This window comes from Eulemur rufifrons, chromosome 8 (genome assembly GCF_041146395.1).
Source record: "Eulemur rufifrons isolate Redbay chromosome 8, OSU_ERuf_1, whole genome shotgun sequence".
NCBI lineage: Eukaryota > Metazoa > Chordata > Mammalia > Primates > Lemuridae > Eulemur > Eulemur rufifrons.
Window position 1 is genome coordinate 103,824,718 of NC_090990.1, and position 22,020 is coordinate 103,846,737.

The 22,020-nt window shown below is 53.0% G+C and overlaps 1 protein-coding gene across 3 annotated transcripts; it reads left to right on the forward strand.

Moving 5' to 3' along the window:
- The first annotated feature begins 10,022 nt into the window (after window positions 1–10,022).
- On the forward strand, window positions 10,023–20,413 carry SEMA6C (semaphorin 6C). Of its 3 annotated transcripts, XM_069478813.1 has the most exons (18): window positions 10,023–10,140; window positions 13,059–13,173; window positions 13,452–13,515; window positions 13,666–13,722; window positions 14,081–14,182; window positions 14,410–14,500; window positions 14,712–14,831; window positions 15,018–15,106; window positions 15,405–15,622; window positions 15,899–16,030; window positions 16,329–16,481; window positions 16,730–16,903; window positions 17,186–17,332; window positions 17,587–17,664; window positions 17,792–17,847; window positions 18,022–18,066; window positions 18,772–18,867; window positions 19,302–20,413. In XM_069478813.1, the coding sequence occupies exons 1-18, from the start codon at window positions 10,023–10,025 to the stop codon at window positions 20,336–20,338; spliced, it is 2,892 nt and encodes a 963-aa protein (XP_069334914.1). In that variant the 3' UTR covers window positions 20,339–20,413. The 3 variants fall into 3 exon arrangements, with proteins under 3 accessions (XP_069334914.1, XP_069334915.1, XP_069334916.1); XM_069478814.1 differs by lacking the exon at window positions 18,772–18,867; XM_069478815.1 differs by lacking the exon at window positions 14,712–14,831.
- The last annotated feature ends 1,607 nt before the right edge of the window (window positions 20,414–22,020 follow it).

Consider the following 22,020-nt stretch of genomic DNA (forward strand, 5'->3'; position numbering starts at 1 on the left):
GACAGAGTCTCACTCTTGCCCGGGCTAGAGTGAGTGCCGTGGCATCAGCCTAGCTCACAGCAACCTCAAACTCCTGGGCTCAAGCGATCCTGCTGCCTCAGCCTCCCCAGTAGCTGGGACTACAGGCATGCGCCACCATGCCCGGCTAATTTTTTTTTTTTATATATATATATATTTTAGTTGGCCAGATAATTTCTTTCTATTTTTAGTAGAGATTGGGTCTCGCTCATTGCTCAGGCTGGTCTCGAACTCCTGACCTCAAGTGATCCACCCGCCTCGGCCTCCCAGAGTGCTAGGATTACAGGCGTGAGCCACCGCACCCGGCCTTTATTCTCTCTTAATCTATTCCCATTTCTAGTAATCTCTGAACCCATAGCATATAATTAGCTGCACATTAAAACAGGAAAGAGGAGTTTTTAAAGGCAAGAACACTGAAAAAAAAGGAGAAAAAAAATAAAAGCAAGAAGATAACAAGGAGAATTAACACAGATAGCAAGAGAAGACTAGGAATACAAGCAAACAGTTGAAAATTACAGCCTTTTTGGCCATGTAGAGGAGGAGCAAACAGTATTAACTACATATATCCTAGGCTTTGGGCTTACTATTTTCCTGGATGATTAAGTTCACATTGCTGCCTTTGAGTAAGGAAAAAATAGTTAAATGATGGTATCTTAAATGTGTGAGATACATTTGAGTTTACAGAACATTTCACCTACATTATCTTATTCAATCCAGAGAGGTAGGCAGAAAGGTAACATGTCCACTCACAGATGACAGACTCAGCCGTAGAGATGAGTGGTTTATCCAAAGCCATACTCCAGAGGTGAAGCCAGCTAGGTCTTAATAACTCCAAATGGTGTTGTTTCCACTATATAATCCACAGGAAATTTATAATACCTTTAAAAATAATCTCCATCTGGAACAGAATGAAGATGGTTTGCACTTAATTGGATAAACTTCAGTTATCTGGAAAAATATTCAGAATGGAACTGTCCTGTGTTTGGTTTAGCTGAAGTTTTACCATAGTTAGGATCAGTACTCATATCAGTTCAGGAAGAGAAAGTTCCACGTGATTTAAAGCAGTCAAGCAGGACTTCAGCTTAACATAGCTGGAGATAGTTCACAGCTTTTATTTTATTTATTTATTTATTTTTTGCTTTTAGTCTTCGAGGCACTTATCTCTTCCTCTACTTACTGTATGCCAGGCATTATGACTAAGTGCTGGGGTTAAAAAATAAAAGACAGGCTGGGCACGGTGGCTGATGCCTGTAATCCTAGCACTCTGGGAGGCCAAGGTGGGAGGATCGCTTGAGCTCAGGAGTTTGAGACCAGCCTGAGCAAGAGTGAGACCCCTTCTCTACTAAAAATAGAAAAATTAGCTGGGTGTGGTGGTGCATGCCTATATTCCTAGCTACTCCAGAGGCTGAGGCAGGCGGATCACTGGAGCCCAGGAGTTTGAGGTTGTTGTGAGCTAGGCTGATGCCACAGTACTCTAGCCCAGGCAACAGAGTGAGACTCTGTCTCAAAAAGAAATAAATAAGGCTGGGTGAGGTGGCTCACGCCTGTAATCCTAGCACTCTGGGAGGCCGAGGTGGGAGGATCGCTGGAGGTTAGAGCTCGAGACCAGCCTGAGCAAGAGCGAGAGCCCATCTCTACTAAAAATAGAAAGAAATTATCTGGACAGCTAAAAATATATAGAAAAAAATTAGCCTGGCATGGTGGCATATGCCACTTGGGAGGCTGAGGCAGAAGGATTGCTTGAGCCCCGGAGTTTGAGGTTGCTGTGAGCTAGGCTGATGCCACGGCACTCTAGCCCAGGCAACAGAGCGAGACTCTGTCAAAAAAAAAAAAAAAAAAAAAACCCACACAAAAAAAAACAGAAAACCCACAAAATAAATAAACAAATAAATAAAAGACAAGCTTCCTGTCTTTAGACTAAGTGGTAAACACATAGGAAAAATCCAATAAGCAATTGTATACATGAGTTTAGATGAGGAGTTAAGTCATTAGTTGAATGCCTAGATTTTTATAAGCAGCACATAAGCAGTTATTGTAACTGTTGATGTGGATTATCTTGACTAATGAGAATGTGTAGAGCAAGAAGAAGTATCTAAGAACATGCACCTAGGGAACACCAACATTTAAGGAGAGGCCCGAGAAGGCTGAGAATGGCTATATTAATAGTGGTGAAGCCATTCATTCATTCAAATATATGTATTTGCTGGGTGCGGTGGCGCACGCCTGCAGTCCCAGCTCTTTGGGAGGCTGAGGCAGGAGGATTGCTTGAGCCCAGGAGTTTGAGGTTGCAGTGAGCTATGATGACACCACTGCACTCCAGCCTGGGTGACAGAACAAGACCCGTCTAAACAAAACAAAACAAAACAAAAGCATATATATATATATGTACATATATGTATATATATATATATATATATATCTCCTCTAGTCTCTGTCAAGAGAAAGAAGGACCCCAGGAGCCAAAAGAGGAGAGCATTTCAAGGAAAGAGGGGTCAACAGGACCTTTGCCCACAAAGAGGGCAAAAGGATAAAAACCGAAGAGCTGTTTATTGAATGTGACCAAGAGGGTAAAAACGATTATATTTCATGATTGAGCATGAAAATCACAAAAATGGATGCAGCAAGTGTAGGTGACTCTAGAAGTTTAGCTAGGAAAGGAAGAGAAAAACTGAATGACAACTAAATACAGACAAGAATCAAGAGAAAATTTGGAATTTTTTCCTTTTAATCATGGGAGATACTTGCACGTGCATATGCTGAGGGGAAAATATCAGTAGGAAAGGTTCAAAATGAAGGAGAAAGGATTTGAAGACATGTGAAGTCCCGAAGTAGGAGATACAAAGTACAAATTTGTTCAACTAGTTGAGTTAACAGTTAACAACTACTATGTACAGACACTGTGCTAAATGGAAGGGATACAGTGGTTAACCAGACTGACATAGCCAGGTCCTGACTGCATAGAGCTTACAGTAAAGTGACAGGTGACGTGATGGCTCATCCATTAGGAGGAGAGAGACCTGATGATGCAGCTAAGTGTATCCGTAGTGGACAAAAAGTTGATGGAATTCACACTTTATTACCTCTATTTTCTCTGAAGATGGATGTAGGTTTTGCTGAAATGAACAAGGAAGTGGTGAGGAAAGGATAAAGCTTGGAGATTCTGAATTTAGACTCCAATCTGTGGGACTGTGGGATTTTCTTCAGAAAACTAGGGGAGTAGAAAGAAAGAGTTGGCCAGGCGCAGTGGCTCACACCTGTAATCCTAGCACTCTGGGAGGCCAAGGCAGGAGGATTACTTGAGCTCAGGAGTTTGAGACCAATCTGAGCAAGAGTGAGACCCCATTTTCACTAAAAATAGAAAAATTAGCCAGGCGTGGTGGTGCACACCTGTAGTCCCAGCTACTTGGGAGGCTGAGGCAGGAGGATTGCTCGAGCCCAGGAGTTGGAGGTTGCTGTGAGCTAGGCTGATGCCACGGCACTCTACTCAGGGCAACTGAGCGAGACTCTGTCTCAAAAAAGAAAAAAAAAGAAAGAAAGAGTCACTTTGATTTGTCCTTTGAAATAGCTCTAGGTTCATCCATTTCTTCCTATATCCAATCCTATCATCCTTGTCTGATTGCCCCTCTCCCCTCATCCTTGGACCTCCTTGTTTTCTTTCTAGCATGTCTCTCTGTCTTTTGCTAATAAACAAAACAAAACAAAATCTGACAAATTATGTCTTTATTCTGGAATTTAAAATTACATCCTATTCCTATCATATTATTTCAACCTTTTCCCTCTCCCCTACTCCTAACTCCTACGAATCAGCCTCATAGAACCTTTTGCTATCTATGCTTCAGGCTCCATGCTCACCAAGTAAAATCTTTTGCTTAAACTGTGTCCTTCTTTGGAACATTTTCTTCTTTTTTTTTGCACCAAGCCAACTCCCACACCAAAGTTCTCCTGTCTTCCATGATAAAATGTATCCAACATCTTTTTCTGCAGTCATCATGGAGAATATTTCTTATCTTTTCTTTACATTTAGGAATTTATGTTCAATGTAGCCTTTTTTGAGACTTAGTATTGCTTTTTAATCATTTAGTACATATAAATCTTATTTTAATTCAAATAGATGGTCATTTGCTTAAAGACTGGGACCACATCCCACAGTGGATTGTGCAGTAGATTGTGTCTGAAGTAAGTGTTTAATACTTATTGGATTGAATTGAGATTTGAGCTGGGCCCTAAAACTTTAAATGAATTATACTGTAATCCTCATTCACTAATCTATTCAATAAGCAGATATTTGAGTACCTAAACCCTGTGCTAGGAGCTGGGGAGATTTCCTTCTTTCTTTTTTTTTTTTTTATTTATTCCTACCTCCAAGTTTCTGCTTGACGGGGAGATTTCTTTTAACCTCTCAGTGCCTGTGTATTTGGGAAGTGTCTTTCTCCCAAAACTTCTTTCCAGCCTATAAAACAACCCCAACTGTGTGTTTGCTGAAGTGCTTTGGACCCAAGATCCCTCAGCAATTAATCTTGTGTAGGTGGTATTCCATTGTTTCTGATCCTGTTTATCTTACTGGTTCACCTGTCCTTACATCTGTGTCTGTCTGTCTCAGTGTGTGTGTATGTGTTTGTGTGTATGTGTGTGTGTTTATGTTTCTTGCGTACTGTGAAGCTTAGCCTTGTTGGTGATGCTACCCACTTTGATCCCAGTTCAGTAAGGCTGTCCGAGCAGTGGCAGACCCCTGCCCCTCCTTTCCTCTAGTCCAGAGACTAAAATGTGGGTGGAAGTGCTCACTCAGATAAAACTATCTGAGAATACCAATGTCTCCCAGGCCACCCACTTCCCTGGGAATTTTGAGAATGTCTTTTGTCCCAGCCCCACACAGGGAAGAATCCTAACAGGCAATACCAAGGTGGAAGCCAAACAGTACTGTCTGAAGTGGTCTCATTCTTCCTCCTTACTGACATTCCCAGAATCAAAGGGTCTTTATGGAGGATGAGGATGGAAAAGGATCAGTTTTGCTGTTTGGAGGGACGTCCAGAGTCCTCTGAGGAAAGACAGGACATTTGTCTGTGATCCTGTGTCTGCGGGGGCAGTGAGACTACATGGGGTTGGGGCAGACGGTCACTTTCTCTCTTTTTTGGGTCTCCATGTTGCTCTTCTTTCTGTGTGATTCTAAGTCAATTAGTCTTGGTCTCCACATCTCTTTTGGCTTCAGCCCTTCTTACCTGTCCTCTTCCATCAGCCAGCTTCCAGCCAGTTCCTGGCATAGTGGCCCGAGCCCATCCTGCTTTAACTGTAGAGGTGGGAGTGGAGGAGACGATGGGGACAAGGAAAACCCCCTGCTGACACCTTCTTTTTCCTTTCCCAGGCCTCAAGCCCCCAAGTGCATGCTAGGCCTTATTATTGGGGTCAGGATGAACCAGAGGAAGCATATGGAGAGAAATAAGGAGGATGACATAAAAAGCGTAAGGAGGAAAAACGGAGGGTTGGGGCAGAGTCAGGGAGAGGCGGGAGACTCCCTAGGGAGCAGGGTCGCCAAAGCCATTAAGGAGGGGAAGGGAGGAAGGATCGCGCAGGCTCTGACGGCCGGCCCAGCCCAGCCCAGCCGAGGCCCCCAGGTTTCCTGTCTCTCTCTTCTGCCAGCTTTCTGTTCCTTCCTCTTGTAAGATTTCTCCCCAGAGCCTCTCCTCTGTCAGCTTGTCTCCGTTTCTGTGTGCGTCTCTTCTTCTGTCTGGGTGTCAGCGACTGTCCGTGGGTCTGTCCATCTCGCGCCTGTCTCTGGTCTTCAGCGCACCCTCCCGGCCTGGCCCTCGGGGTGGACGGTACTCCCGGCGCCCCTCCCCCTGGCAGTGCTATTGGCGGAGAGGTGACGAGAAGGCGGTGTCTCACCGACCTCCGAGGGCGGGATTAGTTTCACCGACCCAGAGGCGGGCAGGAGGTGGGTCCGGCTGGGAGGCGGGCGGGGCGGCTGGGGCCGAGCCCAGAGCTCCGGGCGGTCGCATTGTTTTCCTCCGCGGATCCTCGGCGGGAGTCGGGGTTGCGACTTGGACCTAGGGCTCTCCTGACCCGACAGCGCCCCGAAGCCCAAATCCTAGCACCATCCTATTCGGACGCTTATCGCATCTCGCCTGAGCCCCAATCACAGATTGCGAACTCTGCGAGGCGCGTGGCCGCCGGCCGCCCGCTGCGGTCTCTATCCCGCTGACCCGGATCCCCGAGCAAGTACCCCGGGAAGGGACGGGGCTGCAGGGAGGCGGGGAGGGACCGGGCGCTGCAAGCCCGGGGCAAGCTTCTGAAGTGCTGGAGAGACCCATGAGGGTGTCGGCGCGCTGTATGCCTGGCAGGCGGAGGGGGTCAGCGAAGTTGGGGTGCAGGTAGGAAGGAGGGACCGTGTCCGAGCCTCGTCACTGCACTGCTGGGCGCAGGGTCTGGGCACCTTTTCAACTGGGCTTTCTCCGAGTCGCGTCCCGCTTGGCTGGGGAGCACGAAAGGGCATTATTTGAAGCGTGCACTGTATAGAGGATGGAAAACCTGGCCCCTTGCCTCCTCCGCAGGGAAACTAAGGCTCTGAGACCCGCGGAGAACTGCACTTTCGATGCCCCCGCAGGGATGGGAAGGGGACTCGTCATTCTGGACTTTGTGTCACGGCTGCACCTCTGTCCCTGTGCAAGCGGGAGTCTGGGCACCACCCCCGTGGGGTTGCCTTGGCTCAGAGTCAGGAAATGGAGCCCCCAAGCAACCTCGGTCCCAGCGCCCATCTCCTTCCTTCAGTCCGCTCGGCCCGGCGCTTTGTTAGACTGAGGTCGCTCGGGGAGGCGATCCGAGCTGGCTAGCGCCTCCCGAGCCCATGGACCCCGCTCAGCGTCGGCCCCGGGCCCGCCCTCGTCGGCTCTCAGCCTTTGGCCCCGTTTCCCTGGCCTGGGAGACCCGCCTCTGCTCCCCAACCCCCCGCTCCCATCCCCACTCGGTCTGAGCTTGCAGGCCCCTCCAGCCCCTCCTCCCGCTAACGTGGCTCTGGGACCCGGTCCCGGCCCAGACTCTGCTACCCGCCCCTCGTCGGAGCCCCGGATCCAGTGAGGGGGAGACACGTCGAGCCCCTGGCCCCAGGCCCACCTCTTGCGAGGTTGTAGACACCTGGATTATCCTCGTTGGGGGTTGGGTGGAAGGGAGGGTAGGTGCTGAGCCTGGGGCTGAGAGCTAAAGGTGGGAGAACTGTCTTGGAGAAGGGAACGCGCCGGTTCCGCAAGGCTCCTTGGAGCACCCCTGCTCCCCCTGAGGAAGGTGCACTGGAGTGGCGATCAGCCCGAAGGCTTCCTGCTATTGTCCCCAGCCCTGTCTCCCCTTCTCCATCCCTTCCCCATCTCCGCTAGACTCTGTGACCCCGGCCACTCCCCAGAGGTGGCTGCAGGGCCAGGAGCAGAGAGAGGGCCTGTTTCCTCTTCCCAGCAAGGGGGGAATCTAGAGGGGAGAGAAAGAGTCAGCCAGGTCTCCCCCTTTTGCTTCAGATGGGGAGGTATGAAGGGATTCTTCCACGGCAGAGTAAACCTTTCTCCAGGCCAGGGGTTGGATGAGAGCTGCCCAGATGCTGCTCCCCCAAAACAGCTATGGGAAGCCCTCTTAAAAATGTATTATAGTTGAGTCTAGGGAGCCAATGCAAAGGCCAACCAAGTGTTTTTAGAGGTTAGACTAATCCAGCCTAAAGTGGGGGGTATGTGAAGAGAGATTGGGTGGGAGCGGGGCAGGGCCTGCTCTTTCAGGAAGGAAGGAAGGGGCTGGGGGTGCTTGCTATCAGAGCATTTTGCCTGGAAATGAAGAGCATGTAAATGAGATGCAAATTAGCTTCTATTGTCCCTAGCTAGGGTGCTTTTACTAGGAAGGCTGTTGGATTCTGAGGGTTTTAACATGGGAGTGGTCTTCATGCCCCGCAAACTCTCCCAGTGACCCCTTTTGCCAAGGCTGGCCCTGCATTTCCAGGAGTTTCTGGCCAGGGGTTATCCCCATCTCCTGCCCTCACATCTCTGGGCATGAAGCCACCAGGACCTTTGTAACTGAACTAAATGTCACTCGTCCCCCTACTTCCAGAGCATCATCTCCCCTACCCTAACCTTAACAGACGTTTTCTGAATTTTCTTAAGAGATGTGGTAAGGGAGGTGTAACTCAGTCTCTTCCTTCCTTTTAGCCCGTCTTCTGTCAGGTCAGAGGTCTCCTATCCCTCTCAAACCCCCACAGGAGTCACCTCCCCAGGTAAGGAAAGGGCAGCAGCTCCTGAGGACAGGGGATGGAAGCAGGCATGGCCAGGGAGCAGGAAGAGGGTCTGGCTACTCTCCCCACTTGACAGAGACCAAAGTTGTTTCCCGGGTGAAGACATCAGTTGCTCAGGGCAACTTGGTTGGGGGGTGGGGCAGGTTGGGGAGGATAGAAGATGAGCCCTGTCCCTTTCTCTTCCCCTGGGAGCGTCAGCATCCGGAAACACGGAGTGGGAGGAGGGAGGAAGGCCCAGCCTTTCAACGCCAGAGGGTCGTTAGCTAGCTGACTACTCTGCCTCTGGGGAAGGGGGTCATCATTAGATGTTCCTACCCCTTCCTCTCCTCCAGCTCTCTTGGGACCCCACCTGACGTCAGCTTCCCCACTGGTGATGCTGGATTGAGGGTGAGGGGACACTTGGGTCCTGGCTCCAAGAGTGAGATTACTGCGGAGGTGGAAGGGGACTGGGCTTGGAAGCCCAAGGTCTCTCTTTTAGGGGACATGGTGAGATGGGCAGCTAAGGATTGGTGAAGGGTGGTTATCTGTTCATAAAAGAAAGGATTCTCATCTTCCTGACCTGATTTCTGGAGCCTAGCCAGCCCCTCACTTCAATCTTAGGAGAAAGCAAGAAACTGGTGTGCACCTCCCACTGTGGGTCCCAGCTAGGGTCAGCTGGCTGGGGGAGGCTGATGGCTGGGAAGGAGGCCTGTGTCACCATCCCTTCCATCATATCCATCTTTTCCTGGACTCTAGGTTACAATTGCCTGCCTGTCATTGAATTATTTATATTTCAATTTCAGAGGCAACCTGATGAGGGAAGGAAGGGAAAGAGGGACACGTGCAGCCCTTTCACCTCATCAGTCCCTTCTGTCCCTGGTTCCTCATAGGGGGTGGGTCTGCTCTTCCCCCGTTTAAGTACATACACGGGTTCATAGGAGCCAGGGAGGCAGCAGGGGGCTGGAGAGGCTGGGAGGGGGCACAGTGGGTCGGGGGAAACAGCTGCAGCCAGAGCTAAATTTAGCCTCTGATCTGGCTTTGATGCAGATTCATTTTTGGCTAAGATAGTTGCCCCCCCTCCCCCCGTCCCTACTCAGCTTCTTCCCTAGCAGCAGGAAGGGCCCCTGAAGCATGAGCTTAGACCAGGACAGTGACCCCTAGGTTGCCTCCCCCCACTCTGTCTTCCTCAATGCTAGAGAGGACAGTGGCAGCCACACAGCTGCCCCTGCCTGGGCACAGTGCCTGCATTGCTCTCAGGGCGCTGTGGGGGTCTGCAAGGGAGGGGGAGGCAGACGTGGTGCCCTCTTCCTCCTCCTCCCAGTGCCAAGGAGTCACTATTTATAATTTTAAGGCTTCAGTGTCTAATTATAGCTGAGAAGGGGTTCGCAAGAGGGGGGCAGGAGGTGTCACCTACTGAGTGTCCCAGACCCAGTCAGGAGAGAGGAAGAAAGGCTGAGTGAGAAGGCTGGGAGGGGGAGCGGGTATGTCTTGTCCTTACCTGGGGTCACAGGCCTCACTCCAGCCGGTTTGGGCCAGTTGGAGAGGGAAGAGCCTTGAGTGACAATGACAGCTGGCTGGGACAGGGGCAGTGCCAGAGAGAGGGTTCTTTCCCCTACCCCACAGGGTCTTCTGGGGATAGACTGGGAGAGGAGCCTGCCTGCATCAGGGGTGGAGGGAGCTTGGCCCCTCCCCCACTTTTCTGTGTCTCCTCTTTCAGGGCCAGCATATGGGTGAGGGGTCACCCCCTGGGGCCTGAGCTGCCCCGCACAGGATGCCCCGTGCCCCCTACTTCATGCCCTTGCTGCTACTGTTGCTGCTGCTCTCACTTCCCCATACCTGGGCTGCCTTTCCCCAGGACCCCCTCCCTCTGTTGAGCTCTGACCTGCAAGGTGAGTGCCCCAGAACCTACCTTCCCACCCTCTGTGGGCAATTAGAGACCGAGACCCCGTGTGTGTGAGGCAAGGTGCAGGAAGGCTCTCAGCTTCAAGGAAGCTAAGAGCCTGACCAACAAAGGAGGGCAAAGTGAGCTGACACCTCTGGTCAGTTGTTTCTCATCCTGGCCTGGTTTCTTCACTTAGAGACAGCATTTGGTGTTTAAGAACATGGACTTGGCCAGGTGTGGTGGCTTATGCCTGTAATCCCAGCACTTTGGGAGGCCAAGTCTGGAGGATTGATTGAGGCAGGAGTTCAAGACCAGCCTGGGAAACATAGTGAGACACAATTTCTACAAAAACTTTAAGGCTGGGCGCTGTGGCTCACGCCTGTAATCCTAGCACTCTGGGAGGCCGAGGTGGGCGGATCGTTTGAGCTCAGGAGTTCGAGACCAGCCTGAGCAAGAGCGAGACCTCATCTCTACTAAAAATAGAAAGAAATTATATGGACAGCTAAAAAATATATATAGAAAAAATTAGCCGGGCATGGTGGCGCATGCCTGTAGTCCCAACTACTCGGGAGGCTGAGACAGGAGGATCACCTGAGCTCAGGAGTTTGAGGTTGCTGTGAGCTAGGCTGACGCCACGGCACTCACTCTAGCCTGGGCAACAGAGTGAGACTCTGTCTCAAAAAAAAAAAAAAAAAAAAAAAATTAAAAAAAAAAAAATTTAAAAATTAGCCAGGTGTGGTGTTACATGCCTGTAGTCCCAACTACTGGGGAGGCTGAGGTGGGAGGATCCATTGAGCCTGGGAGGTCAAGGTTGCCGTGAGATACATTAGCATCATTGCATTCCAGCCTGAGTGACAGAGTGGACAAAGCGAGACTTCATATCCAAAAAAAAGGAACACAGATTCTCAGCCAGACCAAACCTTAACAGGTTTGAATCCCTGCTTAGCTGCTCACTAGCTGTGTGATCTTGGTTTGGTTATTTAACCTCTCTTTGCCTGGGTCTTCTTATCTGCAAAATGCAGATAATAATAGTATTCTAGGCCGGGTAAGGTGGCTCACACCTGTAATCCTAGCACTCTGGGAGGCCAAGGCGGGAGGATCGCTCGAGGTCAGGAGTTCGAGACCAGCCTGAGCAAGAGCGAGACCCCGTCTCTACTAAATAAAATGGAAAGAAATTATCTGGACAACTAAAAATATATAGAAAAAATTAGCTGGGCATGGTGGTGCATGCCTGTAGTCCCCACTACTTGGGAGGCTGAGGCAGAAGGATTGCTTAAGCCCAGGAGTTTGAGGTTGCTGTGAGCTAGGCTGATGCCACGGCACTCTAGCCAGGGCAAAAGAGCAAGACTCTGTCTCCTAAAAAATGATAATAATAGTATTCTAAAATAATAATAATAGTATTCTAAGCCAATTGGGCTGGAACTCTCCTGTAGTCCCAGCTACTCAGGAGGCCGAGGCAGGAGGATCGCTTGAGCCCAGGAATCAGAGGCTGCAGTGCACTATAATCACACCTGTGTATAGCCACTGCACTCCAGCCTGGGCAACATAGTGAGACCAAAAAAAAAAAAAAAAAAAAAAAGCAAGTATTCTATCTTATAGAGTGATTTAGGGATTAAATGAGATAATACATGTAAAGTGCTGACAATACTGCCTGGCCCAAAGTAAATGCTTTTTATATGTTTTCTATTATTCTTAGCTACAAAATGAAGGTTGGGGCCAGGCGCGGTGTCTCAGGCCTGTAATCCTAGCACTCTGGGAGGCCGAGGCGGGAGGATTGCTCGAGGTCAGGAGTTCAAGATCAGCCCGAACAAGAGGGGGACCCCGTCTCTACTAAAAATAGAAAGAAATTCTATGGACAACTAAAAATATATATAGAAAAAATTAGCTGGGCATGGTGGCGCATGCCTGTAGTCTCAGCTACTCGGGAGGCTGAGGCAGTAGGATCACTTAAGTCCAGGAGTTTGAGGTTGCTGTGAGCTAGGCTGATGCCACGGCACTCTAGCCTGGACAACAGAGTGAGACTCTGTCTCAAAAAAAAAAAAAGAAAAAAATGAAGGCTGGGACTAGTCCAGTGGTTCCCAACACCTCTTACCTCCCTCTCTACCACTTGTACCACCAGTAAGCCTAGGTCCTACCATGATAGAAACCACAAACCCACTTTTCCTGAGAAGAAAAATTTATTTGCAGTTCCTATTACATACGTAGGGTTTAGAGTAATTTTAAAGATGGACGAACTTTAAAATTGGGTTAGTGGGAGTAATTGTTGAGGGATAGATAAGAGTAGTGAACACCTGTACGTGCCAGAAGTAGTTCTGAGCACATTATGAATGTTAAGTTGCCTATCCCTGAACGCTGGGCTCCCTCTGGCCACCGATGATTGTAGTTGCCATGATCAGGCCAGGTGGAAGCTGGAGTTGGTCAGAGGAGGCAGAAAGGTTGAAGGGCTGAGGTGGCCTGTGCAGAGCCATGAAGGGAGGATGCAGAGAGGGCTGGGGATAATGGAATGAGCAAACGCTCCAGAGGGGACAGTGCACAAGGTAGGCTGGAAGGAAATTGCTGGCCCTAAGGCAGTTCCAAGAAGGGACTAGGCTCAGCTCTGGAGGCAGAGGGCCCTGGATCTGAATCCTGGTGCCTGCCATTTCCAAGCCAAATAAATTTATGCAAATTCCTTAATGGCTTTGAGCCTCAGGCTCCTCATCTGCAAAATGGAGCCCATGTTAGTACATTACTCATAAGGTTAATGTGTTAAAATGAGACAACGCATCTGAAGTGCTAACACTGTGCTTGGCACAGATTAAGTACTCAATGTTACTTTATTAATAGCTTTTAGGTACCTCTAACATCACTTATCCACTCTGCCCATGGCTGGGTTTCTTCTGGGGGGAAATGTGTGGTAACCTAGCCGGCCCTGTCTGTGTCCTCTAGGTACTTCCCCATTATCCTGGTTCCGGGGCCTGGAGGATGATGCTGTGGCTGCAGAACTTGGGCTGGACTTTCAGAGATTCCTGACCTTGAACCGGACCTTGCTAGTGGCTGCCCGGTAAACTGACCGTGGCACAGTTGTGGGGCAGACATGCATGCTCCTGGGCAGACATGGGACCTGCATGGCCACTGCAGCATCTTGCAGGGGACACATGCAGGTGCACAAGCCATGGGACATGGACATGCTTGGACCCAGAGCACAAATGCCAAGGCATGGAATAAGGGGGGAGGGTAGGGGACAGGAGGTCTGCACTGTTTGTGCTGGAACGGCTGACCATGGGAGCTCAGGTGGGGTGTCTCGGCTTGGCTCTGACTCCTCCTTACCTACCTCCTCAGGGATCACGTTTTCTCCTTCGATCTTCAAGCCCAAGAAGAAGGAGAGGGGCTGGTGCCCAACAAGGTGAGGGGCTGGGTGGGAGGAGGTGCAGGCATGGAGATAAGGCTGGAAAAGATCTAATGGGGGTCAAGTGGGTGGGAAGAAGGATTCAAAAGGAGCCATAGTGAGGAGGGATCCAGGTTGCCCCATGATTTCTTCTCCCTCTCCCTTCAGTATCTAACATGGAGGAGCCAAGATGTGGAGAACTGTGCTGTACGGGGAAAGCTGACGGTGAGGAGTGGAATGAGAATTTGGAGGGAAGGAGGATTACCCTGCCTCCAGGCTCTGTCCGAGTGGTCCTCTGCCATGCCCGATTTCCTTCCCATTTTTCCCATCCTAGGCCACAGAGGAAAATGGAAAGGAAAGAGAATTGATAATTTTTAGTTTCCTTTACATGCTTCAAAAAAGAGAAAAGTAAGGCTCAGAGAAGCCACAGGACTTAGCCAAGGCCGCAGGGCTAGCAAATAGCTTACTTGGGACTTTATCCCACATTGCTCTGACTGGCTCAAGAGAGCAGCCTTCCTTCCTGTTACCCCCTAGTCCCAGTCCCAAGGACCCTGTCACTGACCCAGAACTTTGGGTTCTCTAGGACGAGTGTTACAACTACATCCGTGTTCTTGTTCCCTGGGACTCCCAGACGCTCCTTGCCTGTGGAACGAACTCATTCAGCCCTGTGTGCCGCAGTTACGGGGTACAAAGGAGAGGGCAGGGGTCAGGATGGGAGTTGGGGGGAGAACGAATGGTGGGCAATCAGTTTGATGGGAAGGGAGCAGGAACTGGGGTCAGGGAATGGGAGTGCCCAGAATGCAGGGATCTAGAAGGGATTGGGGAAGGAGGCAAGGGGACATGAGGGAGTGGGCTATGGAGTCAGACTCCCAAGACCCTGAGGTTCCAGGAACCTGCTCCCTCTGCCCCCAGATAACTTCGCTGCAGCAGGAGGGTGAGGAGCTGAGCGGGCAGGCTCGATGCCCCTTTGACGCCACCCAGTCCAACGTCGCCATCTTTGCAGGTGTGCATGGGCATGTGAGAAGCAGGCATGTGGCTGGAGGGAGCTCCCACCTTAGCTGCTCTCCCAACTTGGTCTTTTCCCAATGCCCCCGAGCGGAGGGTTGATGTAGGGGCCAGGACCAGGCCTAAGTAGGGGCGTGGGAGGCCCAAGAAGAGGCAGATACACATGCCTGAGCCCTCCTCCTCTGACCCCACCCTTCCGATCCCTCCAGAGGGCAGCCTGTATTCAGCCACGGCTGCAGATTTCCAGGCCAGTGATGCTGTAGTTTACCGAAGCCTTGGGCCTCAGCCCCCACTCCGCTCTGCCAAGTACGACTCCAAGTGGCTCCGAGGTCAGGGAAGGTCTGGGGGAGGGAGACTGTTCTTGGGGAGGAGGTGCAGAGGAAGGACTGTGGTGGGGAGCAGGCAGATGGTGTGGTAGTGTGTGTGGGTGCCGTGGGGAGAGGCGGTGGGGAGCCAGGAGTTTCTGAGCAGGTATAGATACTCTTCCATACCCTTTCCTGTCACTCCCACCTTAGAGCCACACTTTGTCCATGCCTTGGAGCATGGAGACCATGTCTACTTCTTCTTCCGAGAGGTCTCTGTGGAGGATGCCCGGCTGGGGAGGGTAAGGACGTGGGCACCAGGGGTGGGTAGCTGGAGGGTTCTGCTGGATCCCGAAGAGCCTGTCTGAGTTGGAGGAGAGCTCCTGACCCTAATCTTCACAACACAATCCCCCCAACTTGGAATAGCCCCAGTGCTCTGCCCCCACATCCTGCTGTGTCCCTCGTCCTTGACCCAGTTGACCTCCCACACCATGCCCTTCCTTTGCTGTGACCCTCACATTCGTCTCTCGCCACATTGCTTTCGCCTAGCTGGCCCCGTGGCTCTTTTTCACTATTCCCTTCCCCACTCTCTTCCCCCAGGTGCAGTTCTCCCGCGTGGCCCGAGTATGCAAACGTGACATGGGTGGCTCACCTCGGGCCTTGGACCGCCACTGGACATCCTTCCTGAAGCTGCGGCTTAACTGCTCTGTCCCTGGGGACTCTACCTTCTATTTTGACGTCTTACAGGCCTTGACTGGGCCTGTGAACCTGCATGGCCGCTCTGCTCTCTTTGGGGTCTTCACCACGCAGACTAATAGGTTGGTACCAGATGAATAGGTTGGTCAGCTGACTAGTGTGACCTGATCTGTGCCCTCCCCCACAAGCATCCAAACTCTAAAAGCCCACTGATGGGGACAGTGAAAGGAAAGCTCCAAGCAAAGCCAGATTGCTGTCCTGCCCACCCTCCTTTCTCCTAGCATGGCAGCCACTGGAGTCTACCTCCTAACGTGGTGCACGAAGGATAGCCAACTCTTCTTACCTGGGAGTTGTGTGGTTCCTTACAACATCTATCCCACATTTTTTGGCTCCCCCAGCATCCCTGGCTCTGCAGTCTGTGCCTTCTACTTGGATGACATCGAGCGTGGATTTGAGGGCAAGTTCAAGGAGCAGAGGAGTCTGGATGGGGCCTGGACCCCTGTGTCTGAGGACAGGGTCCCCTCACCCAGGTACCCAGGATGGGGGCAGCTTTTGTGGGGGCGGAAGCAAGCAGTGTCTGTTCCCAAGATGGGATTGTGATCAGGGGGTAAGATGTCCAAGGCCTGGGAGGGAGCTGTAGTGGGTCGGCAGTGGGACTGAAGGGCTGCAACAGGGAAGCGAAGCAGTGGCCTGAGTGTATGTGTGTGGGTGGGCCAGCCTTACCAGTCATGTTTGGGAGCAGTGGTGGGGGCGGGAGGGTGGGGGGGCATAGAGCTGAACTAAGCCCAGGATCCCTGCCCTAAGGCAGCCCCTTCCCATGCCCACCAGGCCAGGGTCCTGTGCAGGAGTAGGTGGAGCTGCCTTGTTCTCATCTTCTCGAGACCTCCCTGATGACGTCCTGACCTTCATCAAGGCTCACCCACTGCTGGACCCTGCTGTGCCACCTGCCACCCATCAGCCTCTCCTCACTCTCACGAGCAGGTATGAGCTAAAAAAAACCACTAACCTCCACCCTCCTGCCCTCAGCCACTCTCCTCTGTCTCCAGCCTCACAAGATAAATCACATGGGTGGGAGGAAGAACCATGAGAGTAGAAAGGAGAGAGTTAAGAAGGGAGCCCTTGGGTGTGGGGGAAGGGTGCAGGTGTGGGCACCAGGACACCTGAGCTCTCCTTGAAATGTTCAGGCTTCTGCTAGGCAGGTTACCCTGACCTGGGGCCTATTCTTTCAGGGCCCTACTGACCCAGGTAGCTGTGGATGGCATGGCTGGTCCTCACAGTAACAGTACAGTCATGTTCCTTGGCTCCGATGATGGGACAGTGCTGAAGGTGCTGCCCCCAGGTGGGCGATCTGGGGAACCTGAGCCCATCCTACTGGAAGAGATTGATGCCTACAGCCCCTCGCGGTGAGGCCCTTGGAGGGCAGGCCCCCTGCAGAGCAGGGATGAGATGGAAGGTGGCAGATGGGGATGTGGGAATGGGTTGGAAACTCCAACACTGGCTTTGCGGGGCAGGAGTTCTGGGGTAGAGAAAGGCTTGGTGAGAAGACTTGGACAGTGTGGTAGGGCCTGGTGGTGCATGGGTTGTGCTCAGATTCTTGTGCATCTTCCCACTTTCTGTTCTTCAAGTCACTAGGAAAATAGTAGCCTCGCCTGCTCCATCTCTGATTCCTTATGGCCTCACCCTAGGTGCAGTGGGAAACGGGCAGCACAAACAGCACGACGGATCATAGGGCTGGAGCTGGACACTGAGGGTCACAGGCTCTTTGTGGCTTTTTCTGGTTGTATCGTCTACCTCCCTCTCAGCCAGTGTGGCCGGCATGGGGCCTGTCAGAGGTGAGAGGGGCCTGAGGCCAGGCCCTGCCTGGGCCAGCAGGAGCACAGAAATACAGCTCTTGGAGATGGCAGGGAAATGTAGGGGATGGTTGAAGGTGGGCAGCAACCAGAGTCTGGAGTAGAGATTAGGGTGGATGGGATAGAAATATCGGGCTGGGAGCCTCCTGTAAGCCAGGGTGAGAGCAGAAGAGGCAGCAGAATGGAATGTGACGAGTGGAGGGGGTCCCAGTCTCACATGACTCAGTTTTCCCTAGGAGCTGTTTGGCTTCTCAGGACCCATACTGTGGATGGCATAGCTCCAGAGGCTGTGTGGATATCAGGGGACCTGGTGGGTAAGTGAGAGGCTCCTAGATCTCCTGAGGATAAAATTCCTCACCACTAAGAGAGAAAACTGAGGGCCAGGGTGGGAGATGGGGACAAAGTGTCGAACTGCACCGAGCCCCTTCCTTTCCTTTCTAGGACTGATGTGGATCGGGCTGGGAAGCAGGAATCCACGGACCATGGTGACTGCCAAGGTAAAGTGAAGGGGTGGCTGCATGCAGCCGCAGCCAGGTTGCACGTGGCCATGACGGCCACAGACACCATCCCAGATGTGGGCTTTGTCTTCTTCTCCTTCTGTGGCACAGCCACCCCCATCGGTTCTTCATGAAGCTTCCCCCTGAAGCTTCACTCTTTCTCTCCCTTCATAGATGGAGCTACTGGGAGTCAGTCTGGCCCTGGGGATTCCGCCTACGGTGAGTTCTCTTGTCCCAACTTCACCTTCCCTTGCTCACCCCACACACCCAAGTCTGTGCCCTGTGGCAGCAGCAGACTAGCACCCTGAACACCCTAAGTCTCAGAAAACAGCCAACATCCTCCAAATACTCAGCATATAGCCCAGTGCATGGCACACAGTAGGGTACTTAAAAAATAATTTTTGGGCCGGGCGTGGTGGCTCACGCCTGTAATCCTAGCACTCTGGGAGGCCGAGGCGGGTGGATCGCTCAAGGTCAGGAGTTCGAGACCAGCCTGAGCAAGAGCGAGACCCCGTCTCTACTAAAAATAGAAAGAAATTATATGGACAACTAAAAATCTATATAGAAAAAATTAGCCGGGCATAGTGGCGCATGCCTGTAGTCCCAGCTACTCGGGAGGCTGAGGCAGTAGGATCACTTAAGCCCAGGAGTCTGAGGTTGCTGTGAGCTAAGCTGACGCCACGGCACTCACTCTAGCCTGGGCAACAAAGTGAGACTCTGTCTCAAAAAAAAAATAATAATAATAATTTTTGAACAAATAAATGAAAGAATGTCCTGCATGGTGAGCCCTTCTCCATGCCCAGAGGAAAGTAGAGGCTGGAGTTCTGGACTCTTGGGTTCCAAAGGAGGGAGGAAGGACCCCCGGATGGGTGTCGGGCTGCAGATAAGGAACCTCACTGGCTCTGACCTGGTCTCTGTTACCAGTGCTTCTGGGTCCTGGCCCTTCCCCTGGGACCCCCAGTCCCCCCAGTGATGCCCACCCCTGGCCCCAGTCTTCCACTCTTGGAGCTCATACTCAGGGTAAGGGGGCTACCTGGGAGGGACAGGAGTGAGTGTTGGGCTGCTGATTCTTGGAGAATTCTAAGGGCCTCACAGTGTTTGGTGTTTGGTGCTCACTAACGCCTATTGGAGCCCTCCCTCCCCAGAGCTGGGATCCCAGCCCCACCCCTTCTGCACTGACAGTTTGGCATTTGCTCTTGGCATGGCTACAGGGTCCAGAACTGGGATGGGGACTCCCCAGGCCCAAGCTCTAGCCTGTGTGTGAGCGGTAGTGCGATGGGCTGTGTGTTGATGGGTCAGGGGAGGTGAATCCTGAGAAAGGTCGACGCTTTGGGAATGAAGCCAAATAGCAGCAGGAGAGTCCACGTTAGACCTCGGAAACTGCTGCACCCTCCAGGCCCAGCACCATCCCACGCACGGCCTGCCCCTGGCTGAGCCTCCCTCCTCCTCCTCAGGCGTGCGGGACTTCCCCCCAGCCTCGGCCTCCCGCTCTGTGCCCATGCCACTCCTCCTGGCCTGTGTGGCCGCAGCCTTCGCCCTGGGCGCCTCAGTCTCTGGCCTCCTGGTCTCCTGTGCTTGTCGCCGTGCCCACCGACGCCGGGGCAAGGACATCGAGACTCCGGGGCTCCCGCGCCCTCTCTCCCTTCGCAGTTTGGCCCGGCTACACGGTGGGGGCCCAGAGCCCCCGCCGCCGTCCAAAGACGGAGACGCGGCCCTGACGCCACAGCTCTACACTACCTTCCTGCCTCCTTCGGAGGGCGTACCCCCGCCGGAGCTGGCCTGCCTGCCCACCCCGGAGTCCACGCCAGAGCTGCCAGTCAAGCACCTCCGCGTCGCCGGGGGTCCCTGGGAGTGGAACCAGAACGGGAACAACGCCAAGGAGGGCCTGGGCCGCGCGCGGGGCGGGAACGCAGCTGGGGGCCCTGCGCCGCGCGTGCTGGTGAGGCCGCCGCCGCCCGGCTGTCCCGGGCAGGCGGTGGAAGTCACCACCCTTGAGGAACTGCTGCGCTACCTGCACGGCCCCCAGCCGCCCAGGAAGGGGGCGGAGCCCCCGGCCCCTTTTACCTCCCGGGCGCTGCCGCCTGAGCCTGCCCCCACGCCCACCCTCTTTGCGGGTTCCAGCCCCCTTCCCCGGGAATGCGCCCCTCCCCTGAGGCTGGACGTGCCCCCGGAGGGGAAGTGCCCGCCTCCCACCACCCGGCCTGCGCTCTCCGCGCCCGCTCCCCGGCTAGGGGTCGGAGGGAGCCGGAGGTTGCCCTTCTCCTCGCACCGTGCGCCCCCTGCCCTGCTCACTCGAGTCCCCTCAGGAGGCCCCTCTAGGTACTCCGGTGGCCCCGGGAGGCACCTCTTATACCTGGGCCGCCCTGAGGGGTACCGGGGCCGCGCCCTGAAGAGGGTGGACATCGAGAAACCCCAGTTGTCCCCGAAGCCTCCTCTTGTCGGGCCCTCTTCCCATCCGGCTGTCCCTAACGGCAGCCATTTTAACCTTTAAAGGGAGCTGCCCCCACGGCCTCAGTGGGGCCCCTGAGGCCCATGTCCTCAAAGGCCGTAAGCATGGACGCTTCTTCAAGGACACATCCCTTCCCCCTCTCTTGTACCGCACCTCCAGTCTTCCTGGACTCTGAGAGTCTCCCGAGGTCCCTTCTAGCCTCGGGTTTATTTATTGACTGTCGACTGTCTTTCCCCCTGCCCTCGAGAGAGAGGAGTGGGAGGTCAGAAGCTCATCCCCCCAGTGAGCCAGCATTTCGGGGGGAACTGGCAGACTCCCACTCCCCCCTCCTTTCCAGCCAAGCTGCCTTAACTCGCCCCTCCGGGCTTCCTCCACGGACTGGGCCCCAGGCGGGCCGCATGGCGGACGGACGGGGCTGGGGCCACGCGCGCGTTGTGTAGAGTTCTCGGGCCTCTTGGGACTGGGACGTGCCTCCTCCTACTGTGTAGGAGCCTCTGCTTCCCAATACAGCTGTGTCCCCGAGCCGCTGCCTGACTTCACTCGCGGTAGGGGAGGGGGAGGGGCGGGAATCGGTCGGCTCTCTAGCTCTGGGCGCTTTTGCCCCTGAATCTGCCTCCTTGGCCTAGCGCTCTCTCCCGAGTAATTGGGGCGGCTGCAGTCCCACCGGGGTTAATCAGGAAAGGTTTCCTGAAGGAGGCAAGCGAAGAAATGGTGTCGAGATGAGCCAGGGCCCAGGAGACCTACGGTAGAGTTTAGGTGGGGTTGGGGAAGGCACTCAGAGCTCGTTTCTGGATTAAGATAAGAGGGATTTTTTTTTTTTTATGGCCCATTCTACGGGATGGAGGGTGGGGGAGGGAATTTTTTGAGAAATAAAATGAAGCTGCAGCGTAATGATTGAAGTTTCACATCAGGAAATCTTGTCCTAAGGAGGATTTGGTTGGAAGAATTTGGTCGCTTGAGAGGTAGGCTGCAAAAAACCTGCAAAGGATTCAGCCCTATTGGAGGCAAGGAGCAATTCCCCTTCAGATAGCTAGAGGAGGTGTCGAGAGCGCGTATTTCATCACACGCATGCGCAGCCTTCCCTGGAGGCACCTCCCAGCCGCACTCGAGCCCCGCACGGGGTATCTGCTAGCGTGTGGCCTATGCTCCCATACTCGGGCTAGGGCTGGCTGTAGATGCTTGTCCGTTATCCCGGGAACCAATGGGAGGAGCAGACGGGCCCACCTGCCCCGCCCGCCACCCTCGCTCTAAGGACGCTTTAAGGCCTTGCGCAGGCGTTGGCCTCTTGTGCGGATTTACAAGTCAGGTTTTTTTGCTGGCGCGTGGCGGGAGTATCCGCCCAGTTCGAGCCCCAGGCCATTCTCCCACTGACTCCGCCTAGGGGTCGGGCCAAACCCTGCAGCTAATCGGCGGGAAATTGGTGAGAACCCTGAGATTGTTCCTAGTTCAAAACTCTGTTCTAAGCCTCCGTTTCCTCATCTGAAAAATGGGGTTGAGAGACTCAAGTAACGTTAAAACGCTTTCTGAAGGAGAAAGCATGGTACCTTGTGAGATAGTGATTCTTCCATACTCAACACTTAGGCTATTATTAACTTTGTCACGTGCTTTACTCTGGCAACCCATTTCCATTTGCACCCTTACAACCTTCATTTGTAGATTACTCTCAAGCTTGTAAAATACCGTCTGAACATTCCTTTCACCTCAGTTAAGCTTTTTTGGCCAAA

Bases quoted from the DNA above. Each gene is read 5' to 3' on its own strand.
- SEMA6C (XM_069478813.1), top strand. From the start codon at position 10,023: ATGCCCCGTGCCCCCTACTTCATGCCCTTGCTGCTACTGTTGCTGCTG. The intron at 13,174-13,451 runs GTAAACTGACCG...CTACCTCCTCAG, and splicing joins ACCTTGCTAGTGGCTGCCCG to GGATCACGTTTTCTCCTTCG. The intron at 15,623-15,898 runs GTTGGTACCAGA...TGGCTCCCCCAG, and splicing joins TTCACCACGCAGACTAATAG to CATCCCTGGCTCTGCAGTCT.